Source organism: Sesamum indicum, linkage group LG8 (genome assembly GCF_000512975.1).
Source record: "Sesamum indicum cultivar Zhongzhi No. 13 linkage group LG8, S_indicum_v1.0, whole genome shotgun sequence".
Taxonomy (NCBI): Eukaryota; Viridiplantae; Streptophyta; class Magnoliopsida; order Lamiales; family Pedaliaceae; genus Sesamum; species Sesamum indicum.
The window spans coordinates 17,204,328-17,223,508 of NC_026152.1; the positions used below are offsets into that span (position 1 = coordinate 17,204,328).

Consider the following 19,181-nt stretch of genomic DNA (forward strand, 5'->3'; position numbering starts at 1 on the left):
CAGTTTGTGTAAAAGTCGGTTTCAGCAGCCATGTCACGTAATGTATCCTCGCCAGGGGAAAGTGGTATGTCTTATTGATGGATAACAATTACCCAATGATAATAATGCATCCATGTTTGTGCTAGATTGTCATTGTATTCTATGAGAATATCGTAAATGATTCTGTCCTGTGTCATTTTGGTTTTGAATTTGTCATGATAAGTAAGGTGAAAAGTTGGTTGATATCTTTGCCTTTCTCAGGCTTTATTTCTTTCTTTTATCAGTTTCGTTAATTCATTATCATTATGCTCTTTCTTTTTCTTTTCCTTTCTCCTTTAACTTTAAGGAGAAGCTACGAGAAAAATGGTCAGCTTTCGCACTTTTTAAGAGCTCTCTGTACCAGGCATTTTTCTTGTTTACTGTTTGTAAAGTTTTATTGTATAATATCACCATGGGAAGAGAGTTGTCTGGCACTAATATTTTTGGAACTCGAGTAGATATTACTCCTTTTGTGGAAAGCAATAAGTATATTGGATTAGGATGTGAACTAGATGGGAGTCGAGGTGCTTTATTCAGGCATAGAACGGAAGCAATTAGTACTTCTCATTATGTACTTCTGGAGGTTGAGAATCGGAAAAATGAAACAACCAAACAATAAAAATGAAGCATCACACTTATGCAATAGGTTGATGAGAATCTGTTTATCTTGGAAAGGATAATCAAGCTTCTCTTTGATTTATATTTTCTTGTTGATGGACAGAATGATGAGTTGTTTCGTTATGGTTTTGTCTGTTCTCATATCTGGATCAAATGTCATAAATTCTACTCATGTGAGTTTATGTAATAGGCATTTCAGGGTTTGTGGATTTTGGATTTGTTTCAGATTTTTCTAGCTGTTATTTCTCCTCTTTCTTATCCTTTTTGGGTGGTGAAATGCTAATTTTCCCATCTTTCGAAAATTTTCTTGGTTGTTACTCTTGCCGACAGTTTATGGGATGCTATTTGATTTCTTTTTAGGAGTCTCAGGATTCACTGAAATTGGGAAGAAGAAAATCCTGCTCCTGAAGGGAAAAGAAAAAGAAATTTCTAACGTAAGTCTTCTACTGTATTGTAATTATATTATGGTGTCACTAGTAAAATGCAAATTCAGCTCAGTAGCCCTTTCCTTTTGAATTATTACATGGTGGGTAAGTCAGAGTTAGCTTTCAGAAGTTTGAATGATGAAGTGTTTTCTTTTATGTCATTATGGGACTGTGATGAGCACATGGGTAAAGAATTCAACATATTGAAAATGCCACAACAAAATTATGTGGAGTTGTTATTTGAATTCCCAAGTCTTGAAGCTGTACTGATCGATAGAGATGCAATTGTGAATACATTTGCATTATGATAGTAGTTCTGCTTGTGTTGGAAAAAACAACCCTTGTGAAGGTTGCATAGTGAGGTTATCGGATTTTCCCTGGCGTCAACTACTTAATCGACCTCATCTATAGTTGACATTTGTTACTTCTCTTGATCAGATTCAAGTGTAGTTCTGAACGATCTCATCTCATGTTCACATATTTGCAAAATCTTGAGGAACTTTTTGGTAGTGTTAGGTTCAGGATTAGGAGACTCTGACATCCTTGACATTTTGGTGGAGGATTGAGCATTGTTTCAAACTGGCGGAAATAAATGATTTCGTGAAATCTAATCAAAATGAGTTCCTTGATGTTTAAAATGAGAGAAAACATGAACTTACTGTTTTAGTTGTAACTCCAGTGCGGAAATAAATGTTTCAATCTCATCCAGTCATTCTGCTGGCTGTCCCTAAATGTTAAGCACACTTTATTATGAGTATGATCACTGACATTACGTTAGCCCTACCCAATGAACATCTCATGCATGAAGCAATGGATTCATTATTGCTGTGGAATAAATCCATTTGACTGCATGAACGTTGCAGGTTTTGAGGTTAGACTTAAGAAAACAGAAAAGGTAACTCATGTTCTCCTTCTGTAGGTTTCTGGCGGTTCATTTCTGCAGCAGAATGCAGCAACTCCTGCTAAAACTTCACAGACTTCTGCTCTTCCAAAACTGAATCAGCAACGTGAAGGCAGTGGAAGGATCATCAGGAGCATTCTGCTTAACAGGGACACTCGTCAAAATCAACCATCATCACGATCTCAATTAGAACTTCGTATCCAGAGTTCTAACCAGGACAGGGAGAAAAAACCTCCTCGACCCCCTACTGTACAGTTATCTCAGAAAGATACAAATGGGGCACCTGAGGATAAGGTAGTTCCAAATGACTTACCAGCTGTCCATATGGAGAAGCAGGAAAGACGAACAAGAAACAAGGATAGGCCTGATCGTGGTGTTTGGACCCCTCTTCGGCGGTCAGATGGATCACATGGAAGTGATGATTCGTTATCATCCGCATCCCAAGTGTTGGATTCTGCAGAAGGTGTAGACATAGGACAAGAATTTTCTTGGATTTCAATAGGATAAGTTTCATACTTTACTGGATGATTATTTTCCTTTTTCCAAACTCCTTTTGGCAATTAGAATATATCATGCCAAAGTTGCCTTTGTTTCTAATTTCTCTTCTCAATTCTTGGGCTTTAAATATTAATTCTTTGACTTTTCAGGAACTCATGTAGAGAAGAAACATGAAATGCTGGTTGCCCGTGGTAGTGAATACAGACCCAGTGGAAGCGGTCGTGGCAGTCATTACTCTGTTGACAATGGTTGTATTACCTTCATAGTTTGGAACAAGAATCAATGCTATGATCCTTTACCATCATTAATTTGCATTCTGATGGTTTATGAACTTCTATAGGTTCTTATAGGCATGGGGGTCGCCGTGGCTCAGCCTATAATGTCAAGGATGCTGATGTCTCTTCAAATGTGGAGGGAAAATCTTTGAAAAGAGGTGCTTCTTCTGGCTATGGTTCGCATGAGGTATGCTACATAATCAGAATGCCCGCTGCCTCATACTAACAATTATCACCCACTTGATTCACATGTATTGTACGTTTGCTAATTTTCTTCACACACTTTCAGAAACAAGTGTGGGTCCAAAAGTCGAGTTCTGGCACATAGTCTTGTCGTATATGGTAAGCTTTGTTTGTTCATAACTTTGTTTTTATCTGATTTTGGTTATTTAGGGCTTTTTGTTTAATATATAGCTTAGAAAAATGAGAAACCTAAATTTTTATTGTATATTCTGCATGCATGGAGATGGGTTGGCTCGTCAGTAGATCAGGACCCATTAATCTAGACAGTTGGGTTGGATCTACTCCATAGAGCAAACCATTGTCCAGTTCATATCACGATTTGGTTCATGAATGATGATTCTGTGGGTAGGTCTGGAGCCAGCCCATTGGGAGGTTCAGGTAAATGTGCATGAGAGTAAACATTCTGATCCGGTTGAGTCCTACGCTCGAGGCAAATACAGTCATTGGAGCAATATGCTACTTAATATAGAATTCAACAATTCAGTACTGTTGTGATTGGGAGCTTTTCTTACTGCTGAATGTTTAAAGAAAATACTGAAAATATGTTTTTCATGTTAAAGAACTACCACTGTTTCTTCGATTTCTCCTTTGTGATACGCATTTGGTTAGTTCCTCTCCTTGGCCGTAGCCCTGTGAAATGAATTTTGGGTGAGTGGGATGAGTGCTTTGAAGAATGAAATTTTGCATTGTTCTGATTGAATTGGGTGCTTCTGATGCAGTGAAATGCTTTGAACAGTTACCATATTGAAGCATACATCTGGAGTTGTCTTGCCTGAAAGATATCCTGCATGAGCAGGTTTGTGGAGACGGACAATGCGTGCTTGAAAGACTGTAGAGGCACGTAAGTTTTGCCTGAATGCTACAGGTATTGGTGTATTTACTGCTTGGTGGATGAAGAAACCATGATTCTAAGTTGAAGATGGTCAGAGATATGAGCAAGAAGTTGAAAAAGTGAATATAGTCGGCTTATAGCACCACCATATTTCAGGGTGTCCCTATGATTAGGGTTTATACTAATTGGCAGGCTATTCGTCTCCAACTCTTGCCATTGATTGACTGGCCATCAAGATATTAGCTTCTTAGATGGATGACTTCCTTTGCCGAACTGTAAATACAAATCTGGAATGGTGTGTACTGCTACTGTCAGCTACTATATATGTTTTGTCGAGCGGTCTGCATCTGGCTCGCTGAAATATACAAATTGTGTAGGCCCCGGATAGCACCAGGGTCAACTGTAATTGGGTTTGTTGAAGAAAGTGGCTCTAAGCTGCCGTCAGCCCTCTAGTTGTAAGTTTTTTAGGTGTATGATACTAATTTGCGTGTACCTCGAAGCTTTTGAGGAAATGCAATTAGCTTTGACCTATTATGGTTGATCTGAATGAAATAGAATGAGCTTACAATGACGCACTGCATTGGTGGTTTTAATTCTCTCTCCCTGCAGATTTATCGTCCACCCTTCCGTTCAATCTCTTTTGGTTAATTTCGGTTGTAGATTATAAGTCTGTATGTTTGAGCTGCACTGAGAAAGAATGCTCGAGTATGGGCCAAATATTGCATAGTAAACCATTTCAAGAGTGTCACGAAATATAGTATGCTACAGTACTACAACTTACTTTCATTTATTTATTACATTTTACGTCTTCACAACCCCCCACCCCCAAAAGAAAGAGAAGAAAAGAAAAGTGATGAAGTGAAATAAAGAATTTACAGAAAATAAACCTAAATATGAACAATATATTTTTCTTACAAGCACACATGACATGACAAAATTGTGTGTTAAAATCTTGTATGGTGAGGAGTCTCTCTCTCACCACATGTTGCTCCAGCGTTCAACTGAGAACCACGTCGTCATCTTCCCTCCGCTAACATCAAGAAACAAAGACCAATACCTCTCTCTCTCTCTCTTGCACTCGCTGACACACACACACCTTCGTCGTCCATGGCGTTGCGATTGAGTGGTGGCGGTATTGGAACTAACTTTCCTCACTTCTTCCAACCCTTTTCATCTTTCAAGTCCAAACGCACAACCCCAACTGTTTTGGCGCGAGTTTCCAACAATGCCTTAGAGACCTCTTCCAACGGTTATCCTTCTCCAACGCTCACTCACAACTTCCCAGGTCTCTCTCTCACTCCCTCTCTCTACATGCGCAGTCCATATTTTCGAGAAGAAAGTTGGAAAAGAATGATTAGTCAATGATGTTTCAAGATTATGAATAACTTAGTAATATTGATGGTTAATTGTCCTCGACTCTAAGCTATTCTGTCCTTACGAGTCTTGGACTTTTCCCTTTCCACAGTGGAGCTTAATTGATAGGACAAAGCCTGAGGTGCTCTGTCTGAGAAGCGGTCCTACTGCCTGCTTTGTACTATATATACATTCTGTTAAACGTATGGTAGGTGGCTTTGACAACCGAGCCATTCCTTAACATCATATGATTATCACTGAGGGATTTGTCAAGATTTCTCACCATCTTGTTATTTCATAACCTAAGTTCTGAAACAAAATGCCATGGTTTTCTAGTATTTGAACTTCTGTTGAAATTATGGTCAGTTCAAAAACAAAAAGTGGGGAATCTGAACATGGAGTCAAGGAGTGTCTCTATGTAATGGCCTATTGGTGATGCATTTCTTCAAAGTCAATCTTTTTATCGAGTTTCATTGTTCAGCTTGATCCATCTCCATTTCGGATAACACATAATTGTAACTTGCCTATCTTATGCGAATCTTAATGATTAGAGTTTGTGAATGAATGTTGAAGCATAAATAATTTGTTAACATTGTGGAATGGATCTGGCTGTGCTTGAGTATGTTTGGTCCCTGGTCTTCAGGAGCTGTTCTTTCTTTTCAAGGTCTTACTGGATTCAATGGATTTCTTACTTATCTATAGGTTTGGTTGGTTAATGTCACAACAAGGTAGGTAGAGTTTCCAGAGTTAGAGGAGGGCTTGGCTTGTCTTCCAAAGTTGAAATGATATGTCCTAAAACATTTCGGCATGAGCTGTCCAAACTAGATGTTACAAAGATCTAGAATCTTTATGTAATAAGAGTTATCGTCTGTCAATTGGTTCTAACTGCACAGAAACCTTATAATGCGACTGCAGAATGATGTGCAGGCAAACCCGAGGCAGATGTTATCATCATAGGGAGTGGAATTGGTGGGCTGTGTTGTGGTGCACTTCTGGCTAGATATAATCAAGACGTTCTGGTATTAGAAAGCCATGATCGACCGGGAGGTGCCGCTCATTCCTTTGAGATAAAAGACTACAAGTTTGACTCTGGTCCGTCTTTGTTCTCTGGTTTTCAATCGAGGGGTCCTCAGGCAAACCCTCTAGCACAAGTATGTTAGTTTATCTTGCTTCAGTCTTTTCAATTTGTTTCTATGACAAGAGCTGCATAACACCTGAAAAGTCCTTAACTTAGCAGGGTTTAGAAAATTTGCTGTGTTTGTTAACCGTAAAGTCAGAGGATACCTCTCTGCTTGTTGATATGTGCAGCCAAAAATTGAACTTCTTTCAAATTATAAGATGTTTCTTGTTGAACATTTAAGGTCCTTGATGCATTGGACGAATCGCTTCCTTGTGCAACCTATGACTCATGGATGGTATACATACCAGAAGGTGAATTTTTGTCTCGCATTGGCCCCACAGACTTTTTCAAGGTACAGTCTCACCACCTCATGTTTCGATCTCAAGCCTGGGGCAAATTTCTTTTCCCTTTTCTTCAGATTTTTTTCCTGCTTTTTGACTAGTGACATTTTCGCTCTTTAAGCATAGATAGAAATTTTCATGTAGAAAGTAAAAAGACCGAGCATGCTTCAGACTTTGGAAGAGATTAGTATCTATGAACTACTAATATAAGAGCATTAAGAAAACATCTAATGACGATTGATTTAATTTTTATTATCCTGAGTTCATCTTAGATTGAAAAGTCAAATGAATGGTAATAATGATAAAAAAAATATGTAATATTAGACAAACTGCAGACAAGGGGTGTTGCAGTTTTATCTTTGTAAGTGTGAGCAAAATACTGCTTCCAGATAATAGAAATGATCATCATATATTTGGATAAGTGAACTTGGAGTTGGATTGTTGGAAAATGTATGGTACTACTTTCTTTGCAGGATCTCCAGACATACGCTGGTCCAGATGCTGAGAAAGAATGGAGAAAACTTCTAGTGAGTCTCTGATATTTTCCTTTGATCTTCTTTCAAAAAAAATTTGCAAGTTCCTAGAGACTGTTGATTTGAGAGCATATATGTTTCAATATAAATAAGTTTCCTTTGGTGCATGCATATATGAACTTTTTTATGTTCTTTATAGGACGCAATACTTCCACTATCTACAGCTGCAATGGCCCTTCCTCCTCTATCCATCCGGGGTGACTGGGGTGTTCTCTCAACTGCTGGTGCTAGATACGCCCCCTCTCTATTAAAATCTTTTGCTCAAATGGGACCTCAAGGAGCTCTAGGTGCTACAAAGCTCCTCAGACCCTTCTCAGAGATAATCAACTCCTTGGGGCTGAAAGATCCTTTTATACGAAATTGGGTGGATCTTCTAGCCTTTTTGCTTGCAGGGGTGAAGACTGATGGTATACTATCTGCAGAGATGGTAACCATTTTACCAAGCTTTCAAGTACACTATAAAAAAATTCCAGTTCTGTGATTCTGTTTCTCTTGAGAAGTTCTCTATGCTTGATCTACTAATTTTTACTGCAATACAGTTTATGTCGGTTGTGTGATTTTTACTAATACAAGATTTGGCACCCATTATCTCTGATGCTTTTGGGCACCCATGTTATACTATTCAATTAACATATTTTGCTATTTTCTTTGGATATCAGTATCCTTGACGAACAATTTGACTTCACCATGGAATTTTTGGCTGGATATGTTATCTCCTTGCATTGTAAAAGATGTAGGAATTGCTGAGTTTGTAGTTAATTGAGTGAGAATCCATATAATGCTAGACAGGATGGTGGTGTAACTACTGCCAGGGTCCGCCTTTGGCCTCTCTTTCAGACAGAAGTAGTGTCCAGATTATTTCTACATCTCTACATTTCCGCTCCTCATAATCAATATTGAATTACAGAACTTTCATGTCTCTAATTAACTTCAGCTAACTGTATGGTTTGTGTGTTTTTTTCTGAAAGGGCTCCAAATTATGTTTTGCCTTGTCAATCCTCAGATTTTCTTAACATGTCATATGAACAATGCTATCTAAATTATCCTTTCATTGGGATCATGATGTATTTATGCTCAATCCTTTTCCAGATATACATGTTCTCAGAATGGTATAAACCAGGATGCTGTTTAGAGTATCCTCTTCATGGAAGTGGTGCAGTTGTCGATGCTCTTGTGCGAGGTCTAGAGAAGTTTAATGGCCGACTTTCTCTTAGAAGCCATGTGGAAAATATTGTTGTTGAAGATGGTAGAGCTATAGGAGTGAAGCTAAGAGGCGGACAAGTGAGTAGGAACAATTTGAAGATTAATTATGAAAGCCTTTGTGAACTTAGACATAATTCGACTATTTGATAAGATAATCATGTCCCTTTCAGTTTGTCCGAGCTAAAAAGGCTGTGGTCAGCAATGCATCTATGTGGGACACATTGAATCTGTTGCCTAAGGAAGTCGTTCCGAAACCTTATCAAGAGAGGATACAAATGACCCCACAATGTGAATCATTTATGCATCTACATTTGGGGTTTGATGCCGAGGTGAGTATTGTGGTATCTTAGGAAGAAATTGTCTGAAATGATTTGTTTGCCAAAATGGGCTAGATCTGCATAGAACTATTTTTCCGTCAAAGAAACAAATTTGCCTTCTATCAGCTGCCATGGAAGTTTCGGGATGCAATCTCACTAATATTAGCTATCAACTCGTGTTATATAAAATCATCAAACTTCTAGAAAAGTAAACCGGTTGGTTGGATGTTCTATTATAACATCGTGTGTGCATGTCTACCTTATTCCAAATTTTATTTAACTGCCATTTACTTATTCTGGTCAAAATAATCGCTGTGCTACCATGATTAGGGTGTACGTGAAGACCTGGGAATCCATCACATAGTTGTTAATGACTGGGAGAGAGGAGTTGACGCCGATCAGAACGTTGTTCTAATATCTGTACCCAGTGTGCTAAGCCCTGATCTTGCGCCACCCGGTAAACATGTGTTGCATGCCTATACACCTGGAACCGAGCCGTTTGAGCTTTGGGAAGGTCTCGACCGCAGAAGTAATGAGTACAAGGAACTGAAGGCTCAAAGGAGTGAGGTATTCTTATGCCATAGCACTCTTTTCCTAGCTTCTGAGTTCCACATTTAGTTAAAATGTTATAATTTTTTTCCTGTAACCTCCTTTGCCGGTCAATTTTGCCCCATCATCATGGTCAGTGTTAAGCTAAAAATATACTTATCACGACTCTGTCATTTTCTTACCGATGCTATTAGAAGTAGGAATCGTAATTGGTCAGACAGTTTGTTTTCCCATGTGCTTAGGTCCATCAGCAAACATATAGTTGCAGAATTGATGTGATTATACTATTTTCTTCTTGGAAATTCGTGCATGCGAACTTGCAATTTATGTGCTTGGATCTCGTTGGAAGGCTGTTCAAACTTACAGTTTTCCTTTTACATGCAACAGGTAATGTGGAAAGCTGTGGAACGTGCTCTTGGTCCAGGTTTCGATCGTGAGAAATGTGAGGTTAAGTTGGTGGGAACTCCATTAACGCACCAAAGGTTTTTGAGGCGGAACAGAGGAACTTACGGTCCTGCCATAAAAGCCGGGAAGGGTTCGTTCCCTGGGCACTCAACCCCAATCCCACAGCTCTTTTGCTGTGGGGACTCGACGTTTCCAGGTATTGGTGTCCCCGCAGTTGCTGCCAGTGGTGCCATAGTGGCTAACTCACTTGTTTCAGTGTCTCAACACTGTGAGCTACTTGATGCTGTAGGAATATAGAGATATTGGTCCCTCTGTATCTTATTGTTAAGAGTTGCATGAGGATCAAAACATACATTGATTGTGAGTACTTTGCAGGTGAATAGCATAACAACATGAGCTGTATTTCATGGGAAATGTAAATCTTTACTTATATAGGAAACAAAAAATTGAGTTGTTCAAATGTCATACTTTTCAATTAAATCACTTTTGGATCATTTGGGACTTTCACTTTCCTTACAATAAATAGAGCTTGTAGCACAAATACAAATATACACACACATGACACAGCCCCTCTAGAGATTGAGAGGAGGATAAATGAACACTTGTTTTTGAAATAAGCAATCTTGATTGTGTTACACATCTATCTAATTTAAAAGAAAATTTATAATGTTATTTCTATATGATTATTACATACATTTATAATAAAAATAATGATATTTAGTTATACAATCATCATATAGATATAGATATGTATTTGTGATGGGTATTGTACGGTGTTAGTGGTCTCCATACTCCCCATTAGTCCGGGTTGTGCATAATCTACATTCAATCCGACGGCTTGCAGTCTCCCTCACTTGAGACAAAAGACGGTTCTAGAACTGTCCCCGTGTCCTCACCTAACCCTCACTCTCCCCTTGTGCAATACGCCATAAACCCCTTCCCCCCAATTCTCTTATCTTCTGCACCTCCAACGCCACTTCTACTCCTCCTCATTCCCCCCCCCCCCACCTCCTACGTTGCCCTCTTTCGCCCCTCCTTCCCCCCCCCCCCCCCCCCCCATTTCTAGGGTTTGAATTGGTTTGCCTTTCCTTTTCGTTGCTTATTCGGTAGCCTAGCTCTCTTTGTCCACCAAACTGCGATTGCATATACGAATTGGATTGTATCTAGGGTTTATTTGGGTGATTTCATTTGACTGTTCGGAGAGATGGCCTCCTCAACGGCTCAAATTCATGCCCTTGGTGCCACCGCTCACTTCACATCTGGGAATCCTTCCAAATGCTGCCCCTCTAGAACTGTGTTCTTTGGAACAAAGCTTAATAATACGGTGTCTTTCGGGCTGAAGCTGAAGAGTAAGGCTAGAAGTGGTGGTAGCTCCCGCCGCAACCCTGGTTTCCGCGTGGTCGCGGAAAAGGTTGTCGGGATTGACCTGGGGACGACTAACTCTGCGGTGGCGGCAATGGAGGGAGGTAAGCCTACGATTGTGACCAACGCTGAGGGCCAGCGAACAACACCGTCTGTAGTTGCTTATACTAAGAATGGTGATAGGTTGGTTGGGCAGATTGCTAAGAGGCAGGCGGTGGTGAACCCGGAAAATACCTTCTTCTCCGTTAAGAGGTTCATTGGGAGGAAGATGTCGGAGGTGGATGAGGAATCGAAGCAGGTTTCGTATCATGTCGTGAGGGATGAGAATGGGAATGTCAAGCTTGATTGCCCCGCCATTGGGAAGCAGTTTGCGGCTGAGGAAATATCCGCACAGGTTTGTGTTCACTGTTGACTTCAAATTATTATTTCAGCTTGAATTTTGTTTCGCATTTGTTTCTATGTTTTATTTAGTTATTATGACTGATGTGAATTGAACTGGCATGCAGCAGTGCACGGATGTCTTCTCTTTTGCTTGTGAGTTTGTATGTTCATACAACAAATGGATTCTATAAAATTTTGGGTGTGAATTGTGAGTGTATGTATCTGTATTCTTGTATGCATGGACGGGCATTATTAATCAGTGAAAGTCCTCTGAATCCTGTGTTTCTTTCTTTTAAACTACAAAGTGGAGAAACGAGATCTATATTCTTGGGTAAAAGTTTTAATTGGATAACTGCCAAAATCTTTTTGCTTAAGCCCATCCATGTCTGCGTAAGAAAAGTAAGTCAACTTAATATGATGATGTTTGGGCCTCTTGGAGGTCACAGAATGTGGAATGGATGAGGTTTAAGTAGGGGTGGCAGGCGAGTCGAGCCGGCTCGACTTTGAGCTCGACTCGAGCTCGAAAAATTCGAGCTCGAGCTCGAGCTCGAGCTCCTATCGAGCTCGAGCTCGAGCTCATATTTGGCTGTTCACCAGCTCGCGAGCTCATATTTGGCTATTCACCAGCTCCTATCCGACGGTATGATTTAAAATCACATGGCCTGATTCAACGATACACCGTCTTGAATGATTACTCTTATGTTTCGAGTACGATATCTCGACATCCGTATATCCAATAAGTCTAAAACTTTACCAAACGTATTTTTTTGTATGTTTTATCATATCTAATGGTCTGATCTGAATTTTGATGGTTCGATTAACCTATTTTGTTCAATAATGTAACATGATAGTTACATCAATGTCATATTAACATTTATAAATATATAAATTTTGCAGATTGTGAACATATATTAATTTCAATTATATCTATGTAAAAATTTTATGATACGATCTTATGATTTAAAATAATAATAATAATAGTAGTAGTAGTAGTAGTAGTAGTAATAATAATAATAATAATAATAATAATAATAATAATAGTAGTAGTAGTAGTAATAATAATAATAATAATAATAGTAACAATAAAAGTAGTTACTAGTAGTAGTAGTAGTAATAATAATAATAATTAGAATAATAATAATAACTAGAATTTGGTTGGCTTGTTTGTTTTTTTAAATGATTAGTCGATTAAAAGTAAATTATTGCAAATGTGTTCAAATTCATAATTCAACAGGATAAATCGAGCTCGAGCTCGAGCTGGGGAGCTCGAGTTGAAATCTGCTCGAGCTCGAGTTCGAGCTCGAGCTCGAGCTCGAGAATTCATTGGCGAGCTCGAGCTCGAGCTCCATCTTGGCGAGCTCGTCGAGCTCGAGCTCGAAGTTCCAGAGTCGAGCTCGAGCTCGAGCTCGACAAAAATGGTCGAGCTCGACTCGAGCTCGACTCATTGACAGCCCTAGGTTTAAGTGCAATGTGCGATAGCATTATCAGCTGTAATGTGTTAACTATCTAAATACAAAACATGCGTGCTTACTCATCATATATGACAAGTTTGCTGGCTGATGTTGATTTGAGATTCCCTTGACAGGTCACTCCTGTTAATTTTTGTTTGCGATGAATTTTTCCCAATTCATTTGTGACAAATGTATATGTGTATATTCAAGTATAATGTGTTAAAAGAGAAGGAAATAACAGCGGAAAGGCGTAGTAAACTTCGCCTTTTCAGGAGTTTCTTCTCTGAGAGCAAATTTGAACAGCACCTTCCAGGCTTGCTGCTTTTCTTTCTAAACAGTTTGCGTCTCTTGGTGCGTACAAAGAACATGGCAGCATCAGTAGATTTTAAGTTTGTGGAAAGTTCTCTTCCTTCAATGCTTCATTGCATGAGGTTCAACTGCAAACTTAAATGACGATGTTCTACGGGTGACCATGCTCCAAGTGCCCGAGTGTGGTCTCATGGCACTTCTCTGATTCATCTCATGGTTATTGTCTCTTTCTCGTTTTAGGTTTTGAGGAAGCTTGTTGATGATGCATCAAAGTTTTTGAATGACAAGGTTACTAAAGCAGTTGTTACAGTTCCTGCGTACTTCAATGATTCCCAGAGGACGGCAACCAAGGATGCTGGCCGTATTGCTGGTTTAGAGGTTCTTCGAATTATAAATGAACCCACTGCTGCGTCATTGGCCTATGGTTTTGAAAAGAAAAGCAATGAAACTATTCTGGTTTTTGACCTTGGAGGTGGCACTTTTGATGTTTCCGGTATGACAAGTGTCTTATTTCTTTCTCAAACTCATACCTCCCTGCTTTTTTTCTGATTTTGTGGTGTTTGCTCACCATAGAATGCTTTGCATGCTTGTTCTTCTTCTCAGCGGCCTTCTATAATTGCTGTTGAGTGAATATACCTTTTATTTAACACCCTAACCCAATTGACTATCTTTTGGCCAGCATAGAGAAGGTTTGGTGGAGCCTGTTGAACTGGGTTCACTGGTTACAAATGTAACTAATTGCATTATGTTAGCAATTGTTGTATTTGTTGATGTGCTACTAGAATAGTTGAGGTTTACAACCACTTCATATGTGTAAGGGCTTAATGAAATTTCCTTTGTTTGCACCCATCTTAGTTCTTGAGGTTGGTGATGGCGTGTTCGAGGTCCTGTCTACTTCTGGAGATACTCATCTTGGTGGTGATGACTTTGACAAGGTTCATATTCCTAGTTGCTGATTCATTGACTTTTACTTGCTCGCTCGCTTGCGCTATCAATCTATCTATCTACACACTCAAACACACATAGTTACTCACAAATGCATGATCGCTCACACACATGTGTGTGTGTATTATGTTATGTATGTGCTGCCCCATTTACATTGGGTAAGCCATTTCTCTGCTTACCATGGCAAGTGATTATTGGCCAATCATTTACCTATTACTGCATTTTCTCAGAGAATTGTTGATTGGCTCGCTGCAAATTTCAAGAAGGATGAAGGGATAGATTTATTGAAGGACAAACAAGCACTTCAACGTTTGACTGAGACTGCGGAGAAAGCGAAAATGGAACTTTCATCTTTGACTCAAACTAATATTAGGCATGTCAAGAGTACTCACTTTTTGCAACCTTTTGCATGCACATTGCTTACCATTTCTCATTTTCCTGGTCAGTTTGCCTTTCATTACTGCGACTGCTGATGGCCCAAAACATATTGAAACCACTCTTACACGGGCTAAGTTTGAGGAATTGTGTTCAGATTTGCTTGACAGGTGCACATCTTTCCACAGATGAGAAAATATTTGTTTTATATATCACAAGTTTGCAGCTTACGTGGAGTAATAATATTTTGCAGACTGAAAACTCCTGTTCAAAATTCCTTGAAGGATGCAAAGCTTGCCTTCAGTGATATAGATGAGGTCATCCTTGTTGGAGGCTCAACTCGTATTCCAGCTGTCCAGGAACTAGTTAAAAAATTGACTGGAAAGGACCCGAATGTTACCGTGAATCCTGATGAAGTTGTTGCCCTTGGAGCTGCTGTTCAGGTGGTCTTCAATCCCAATTTAGATATGTTTCTTGTAGATGACTTGTGTTGTCTGACCAGTTTTCTTATTTTATTTGCTTAGGCTGGTGTTTTGGCGGGAGATGTTAGTGATATTGTCCTACTGGATGTTACACCACTGTCTTTGGGGTTGGAAACCCTTGGTGGAGTTATGACAAAAATTATTCCTAGGAATACCACATTACCGACTTCAAAATCAGAAGTATTCTCAACAGCTGCTGATGGTCAGACTAGTGTCGAGATCAATGTCCTTCAAGGGGAAAGAGAGTTTGTCAGGGACAACAAATCTTTAGGCAGCTTCCGTCTTGATGGAATCCCACCTGCTCCTCGTGGAGTTCCACAAATCGAGGTCAAATTTGACATTGATGCAAATGGTATCCTCTCAGTCACTGCCATTGATAAGGGAACTGGGAAGAAACAAGATATAACCATTACTGGTGCTAGCACATTGCCTAGTGATGAGGTAAGTGCTCTTAAAGTTATCTTAACTGAATTATATGTGCTTAAGCAACTGCATTCATCTGTATTAAAGTCATGAAGCATTCTTAAAAGAGATTGTCTTTTAGTTCCTATGAAAGGGCTCCTCGTTTCACAGAAGCATTTACATGTTCGGCCTGTTTTCGGGTAGCCAATTAGTCGCGGGAGCCAATTGGTCGACGTGGGATAATCTTCTTTAGCTAACTTGAACCTCACGTTTTCATGAAATTGCATCAATTTTCAGTTTAATCCTTGTCCTGTACAATACAAACCTTACATTCCTGTGGATGAAACTACAGGTGGAGAGAATGGTCAGTGAAGCTGAAAAGTTCGCAAAGGAAGACAAGGAGAAGAGAGATGCTATAGATACTAAGAATCAGGCTGATTCAGTAGTCTACCAGACAGAGAAGCAGTTGAAGGAACTTGGTGACAAGGTTCCTGGCCCCGTGAAAGAGAAGGTTGAGGCAAAACTTGGAGAACTTAAGGATGCCATCTCTGGTGGCTCAACCCAAGCGATAAAGGACGCAATGACTGCCCTGAATCAGGAAGTCATGCAGCTTGGCCAGTCATTATACAACCAACCAGGTGCAGCACCTGGTGATGGCCCAACACCTGGTGCTGGGGCTACCTCTTCGGAATCAGCAGACAAGGGACCTGAAGGAGACGTCATCGATGCTGATTTTACAGACAGCAAGTGAGGGCATAGGAGATTTTACCAGGTTTTGGTCACCATTTTTTACCTCCACTTCTTCCTTTGTTCATGAGGAATAATTTTGTCTGAGTGAGGGGTTCTGAAGAAAATTAGCTGTAACAGAGATTAAAAGTGTCGAAACAATAGGCGTCTTCTCTAAGCCAAGATCAGATGCTATCAGGCCCAAGATTGTATTACATGTCAGCACCTTAGATAGAAGATTTGCTTGCCCGATCTTACAGATTATGGTGATTCTTATGACGGTGAGTCTCAGAAATTTATGGGAATTCTTGCTGTTTATTTCTTGATATAATATTTCTTAACCACAAGTCAAGATTTCTGCTTGAATTTATTATTTTGTTATTTGTATGTTGATGCATTTATTAAGTTAAGTTTCAAAAAGAATTTATGTATAAGTTTCAATAGTATTTAAAATACTCTTGAAAAACATTGAGAACTTGCATCATTAAAATTAATCTTTGAAGAGGTTAAATTGCGTAGATATGGGTCAGGAGGTCTCTTTTACATTTATTGATCACATCTCATCCACGCGTTTGGACCCCCTTCTGTGTTTTGCACCCCTTCTAATCACAGAACAAGATTTGACTCATTCGATATTTTTGCTGAGGGACAAGAAAAACTTAAATACTCCCACTAAAGAATTAATATCATGACTTCATGAGTCGATTTCTAGAAAATAAGTTGAAACTCAACTGTAAGACTCTTGTATAGAGAAAAGAAAAAGAAAAAAAACAATTATACAAAGACTAAGTTAGGGCAAAAAATCCACCCCTAATTATGACAAAACGCTATACTTAAGCATTTAGAAACTTAGATCAACACAATCATGACTATCAAAAACATGCGCAAGAACAACAATTTACATGTAAATGTGATTTTTAACGCCTCAACAATATATCTTATGCTCGCATGTCCCCATTTATCATGCTATCCCATATCTTTATCCCACCATGGCTGTAGCGGGGACTCGATGGAACTGGGCTCACGGTGAAGCTCCCTGTTCTGTCAGCAATTCTTCTATCTGAAAAATGAATGCAGTCGTCATTATGCATACATTTCGCACATCCTCGATTCTGCCGGGAGGCATAGTTATACGGAGGGCCAGGATCCACTTGGTATCTTATACCGTCAGCTCGTCCTACGGACCTGACAGAAATAAGTCTTTCCGGTGCACCACTTCTGTAAGAATCTGCACGTGGCCTGGGAGACAAGTGTCCTGGGAGGTGAGCTTGCCTTTGGTGATATTGGAGAGGAAGTTGATGGAGATGATGGTTTCCATGAGGTGGAATGTTTAGACCGCATATGTTAGGTGAGCTGCGGACCTTATGCATACTTACTCCACGACTATGGAATTCATTGTTTATGACTTCTGTGGTGGAGCTATCTGGAGACCTTGGTGACGAGCAGGCAGATGAAACCAAAGAGCCATGTTGCATGGTGCTGATGGTTGGGTGTTGTTTTATGGGAAGTGGGGTGGTGCGAATTATGCCATTGATGGAATCAATGTATCGTTGCTCAACTGCATGGGGTTCTGTCGACCCAATTTGGTTTTCCATCACTATGGGGTTAACAGGGAAGAGGAAGGCTCGCATTCTTGGGTTTCCAGCACTTTCATAGCGATCGATCTCTTCAAACATATGGCGAAGATCTTCATCAGATTTAACTGAGATTAAGGCATCAAGGTCCTCCGACAACACCTGGTACTTAAGGATCATTTCTCCGTCAATCAGGTAAGTGAGCTTCGTCATAAGTTCTGTGAGTAATTAAGTATTAAAGCAAAGGTTTATCATAAATCATTTAGTCAAAAAAAAAAAGATTTCAACCAATTCCACTTCTCTTTCAAGTTACATTCAAAATCTTTATTTGCATAAATGATCAACATCCCTTCTAAATCTGCCCAGGCCTCTATTTTTATGCATCTATGATCTATAAGCAGAGTTAACCACCAACACCAGAGCGTGCATCCCCAAGAACAAAAGCAAAGACATATAATCATACAAAAGAATTATGCGTTCGACCTATATATGACCTGCTTAAGATTAACCTATTGCATAAACGTACAGAGACATTCTACTAAAAAAAGCACAGAAGAATTAACTAAACCAATATGGATGGAGAAATGATTTGTGATAAATTAGGCTCGGGAGACCAAAATGGCCATTTTGAAAATATAATTTTCTCCTACTATGATCTAGATGGTTTTGATGAAATCTACCTTTAGGATACAGTGCCTATAAACGATCTAATCTCTACGGCCACATTCCACTAATAAGTCAGAATAAGAACTCAACCAAATTTATAAAGAACCACCCAATCAAAAAAACTCTAGAAGAAAAGGAAACATACTTTTAACAAGAAAGTAAAATCAAGATGCACAATTTTTCTTCTATAAACTTGTACGTTCTGTATATGCAAGTAAGAGGAGTATTTATACACTTGGAAGCAGTGCTTATCACTCATTTTCACTAAAGAATGTCTTATATGAAGAACAGTTTGTCAAAAAAAATGAACTGATGGTGTTCGTCCAGACCTCATGAGGACTACTTGGTCCAGTTTTCCTGTCACTTCCTTCTCATTTCTCGTTTTCAATATACAAAGTGTAAGGAAAACATAACAGAAAATTTCTATTTATAGTGTGGTAATTATTATTTATATTTTTCCTGATTAGAAGCCACAATTTCAAGGGACTAGTCTTTCTTTTCTTCGGGAGTACTTCATCACTTGCAAACACATGACAATTGAATTATCAATACAGATAACATTGACAACTAACTTAAAATTTTAAGTAGGACGAAAACAGTTTTTATTTAAATTCAATTTTCAATTTCAACAGCACTACAAAACAAATAATCACATTATCAGACTCAAAACTTTTACAATAATAAGTAAAATAAAATAAAGTGTCTGGAATATTATTCAATGAGGCTATGTACATGTGAGCACAAGTAGGCCTGTATGGTCTCATGTTATACGTTGTATTAATTTATTACATGATTTTGATTGAACTTATATTAGTTGACGAATAAGATACCTTTAATTGCAAGTAAGGTGTTTTATTCTTTTTTTTTTTTTTTTGGG

General features: G+C 39.0%; 4 protein-coding genes across 4 annotated transcripts in view; 3 read left to right on the plus strand and 1 right to left on the minus strand.

Moving 5' to 3' along the window:
- LOC105169421 (regulator of nonsense transcripts UPF3-like) overlaps positions 1–4,403 on the plus strand; it is a 10,114-nt gene extending 5,711 nt beyond the window's left edge. The window contains exons 8-14 of the mRNA XM_020696050.1: positions 16–64; positions 1,006–1,070; positions 1,981–2,425; positions 2,610–2,708; positions 2,801–2,922; positions 3,025–3,077; positions 3,698–4,403. Coding sequence (XP_020551709.1) covers positions 16–64; positions 1,006–1,070; positions 1,981–2,425; positions 2,610–2,708; positions 2,801–2,922; positions 3,025–3,063 — 819 coding nt within the window. The 3' untranslated portion in view covers positions 3,064–3,077; positions 3,698–4,403. The remainder of the gene's footprint in view (positions 1–15; positions 65–1,005; positions 1,071–1,980; positions 2,426–2,609; positions 2,709–2,800; positions 2,923–3,024; positions 3,078–3,697) is intronic.
- On the plus strand, positions 4,713–10,132 carry LOC105169083 (prolycopene isomerase 1, chloroplastic). The gene is made up of 9 exons (XM_011089362.2): positions 4,713–5,095; positions 6,091–6,314; positions 6,525–6,635; positions 7,098–7,151; positions 7,297–7,584; positions 8,247–8,438; positions 8,531–8,689; positions 9,008–9,244; positions 9,614–10,132. Exons 1-9 carry the CDS (start codon positions 4,918–4,920, stop codon positions 9,926–9,928), a joined length of 1,758 nt encoding a protein of 585 aa, XP_011087664.1. The 5' UTR covers positions 4,713–4,917; the 3' UTR covers positions 9,929–10,132.
- Positions 10,669–16,392, plus strand: LOC105169084 (stromal 70 kDa heat shock-related protein, chloroplastic-like). Its single transcript, XM_011089364.2, has 8 exons — positions 10,669–11,387; positions 13,375–13,627; positions 13,990–14,069; positions 14,310–14,452; positions 14,526–14,624; positions 14,708–14,897; positions 14,979–15,377; positions 15,691–16,392. Exons 1-8 carry the CDS (start codon positions 10,836–10,838, stop codon positions 16,087–16,089), a joined length of 2,115 nt encoding a protein of 704 aa, XP_011087666.1. The 5' UTR covers positions 10,669–10,835; the 3' UTR covers positions 16,090–16,392.
- Positions 16,178–19,181, minus strand: part of LOC105169085 — a 4,196-nt gene continuing 1,192 nt past the window's right edge. The window contains exon 2 of the mRNA XM_011089365.2: positions 16,178–17,856. Within this exon, the coding sequence (XP_011087667.1) occupies positions 17,003–17,856 (854 nt within the window). The 3' untranslated portion in view covers positions 16,178–17,002. The remainder of the gene's footprint in view (positions 17,857–19,181) is intronic.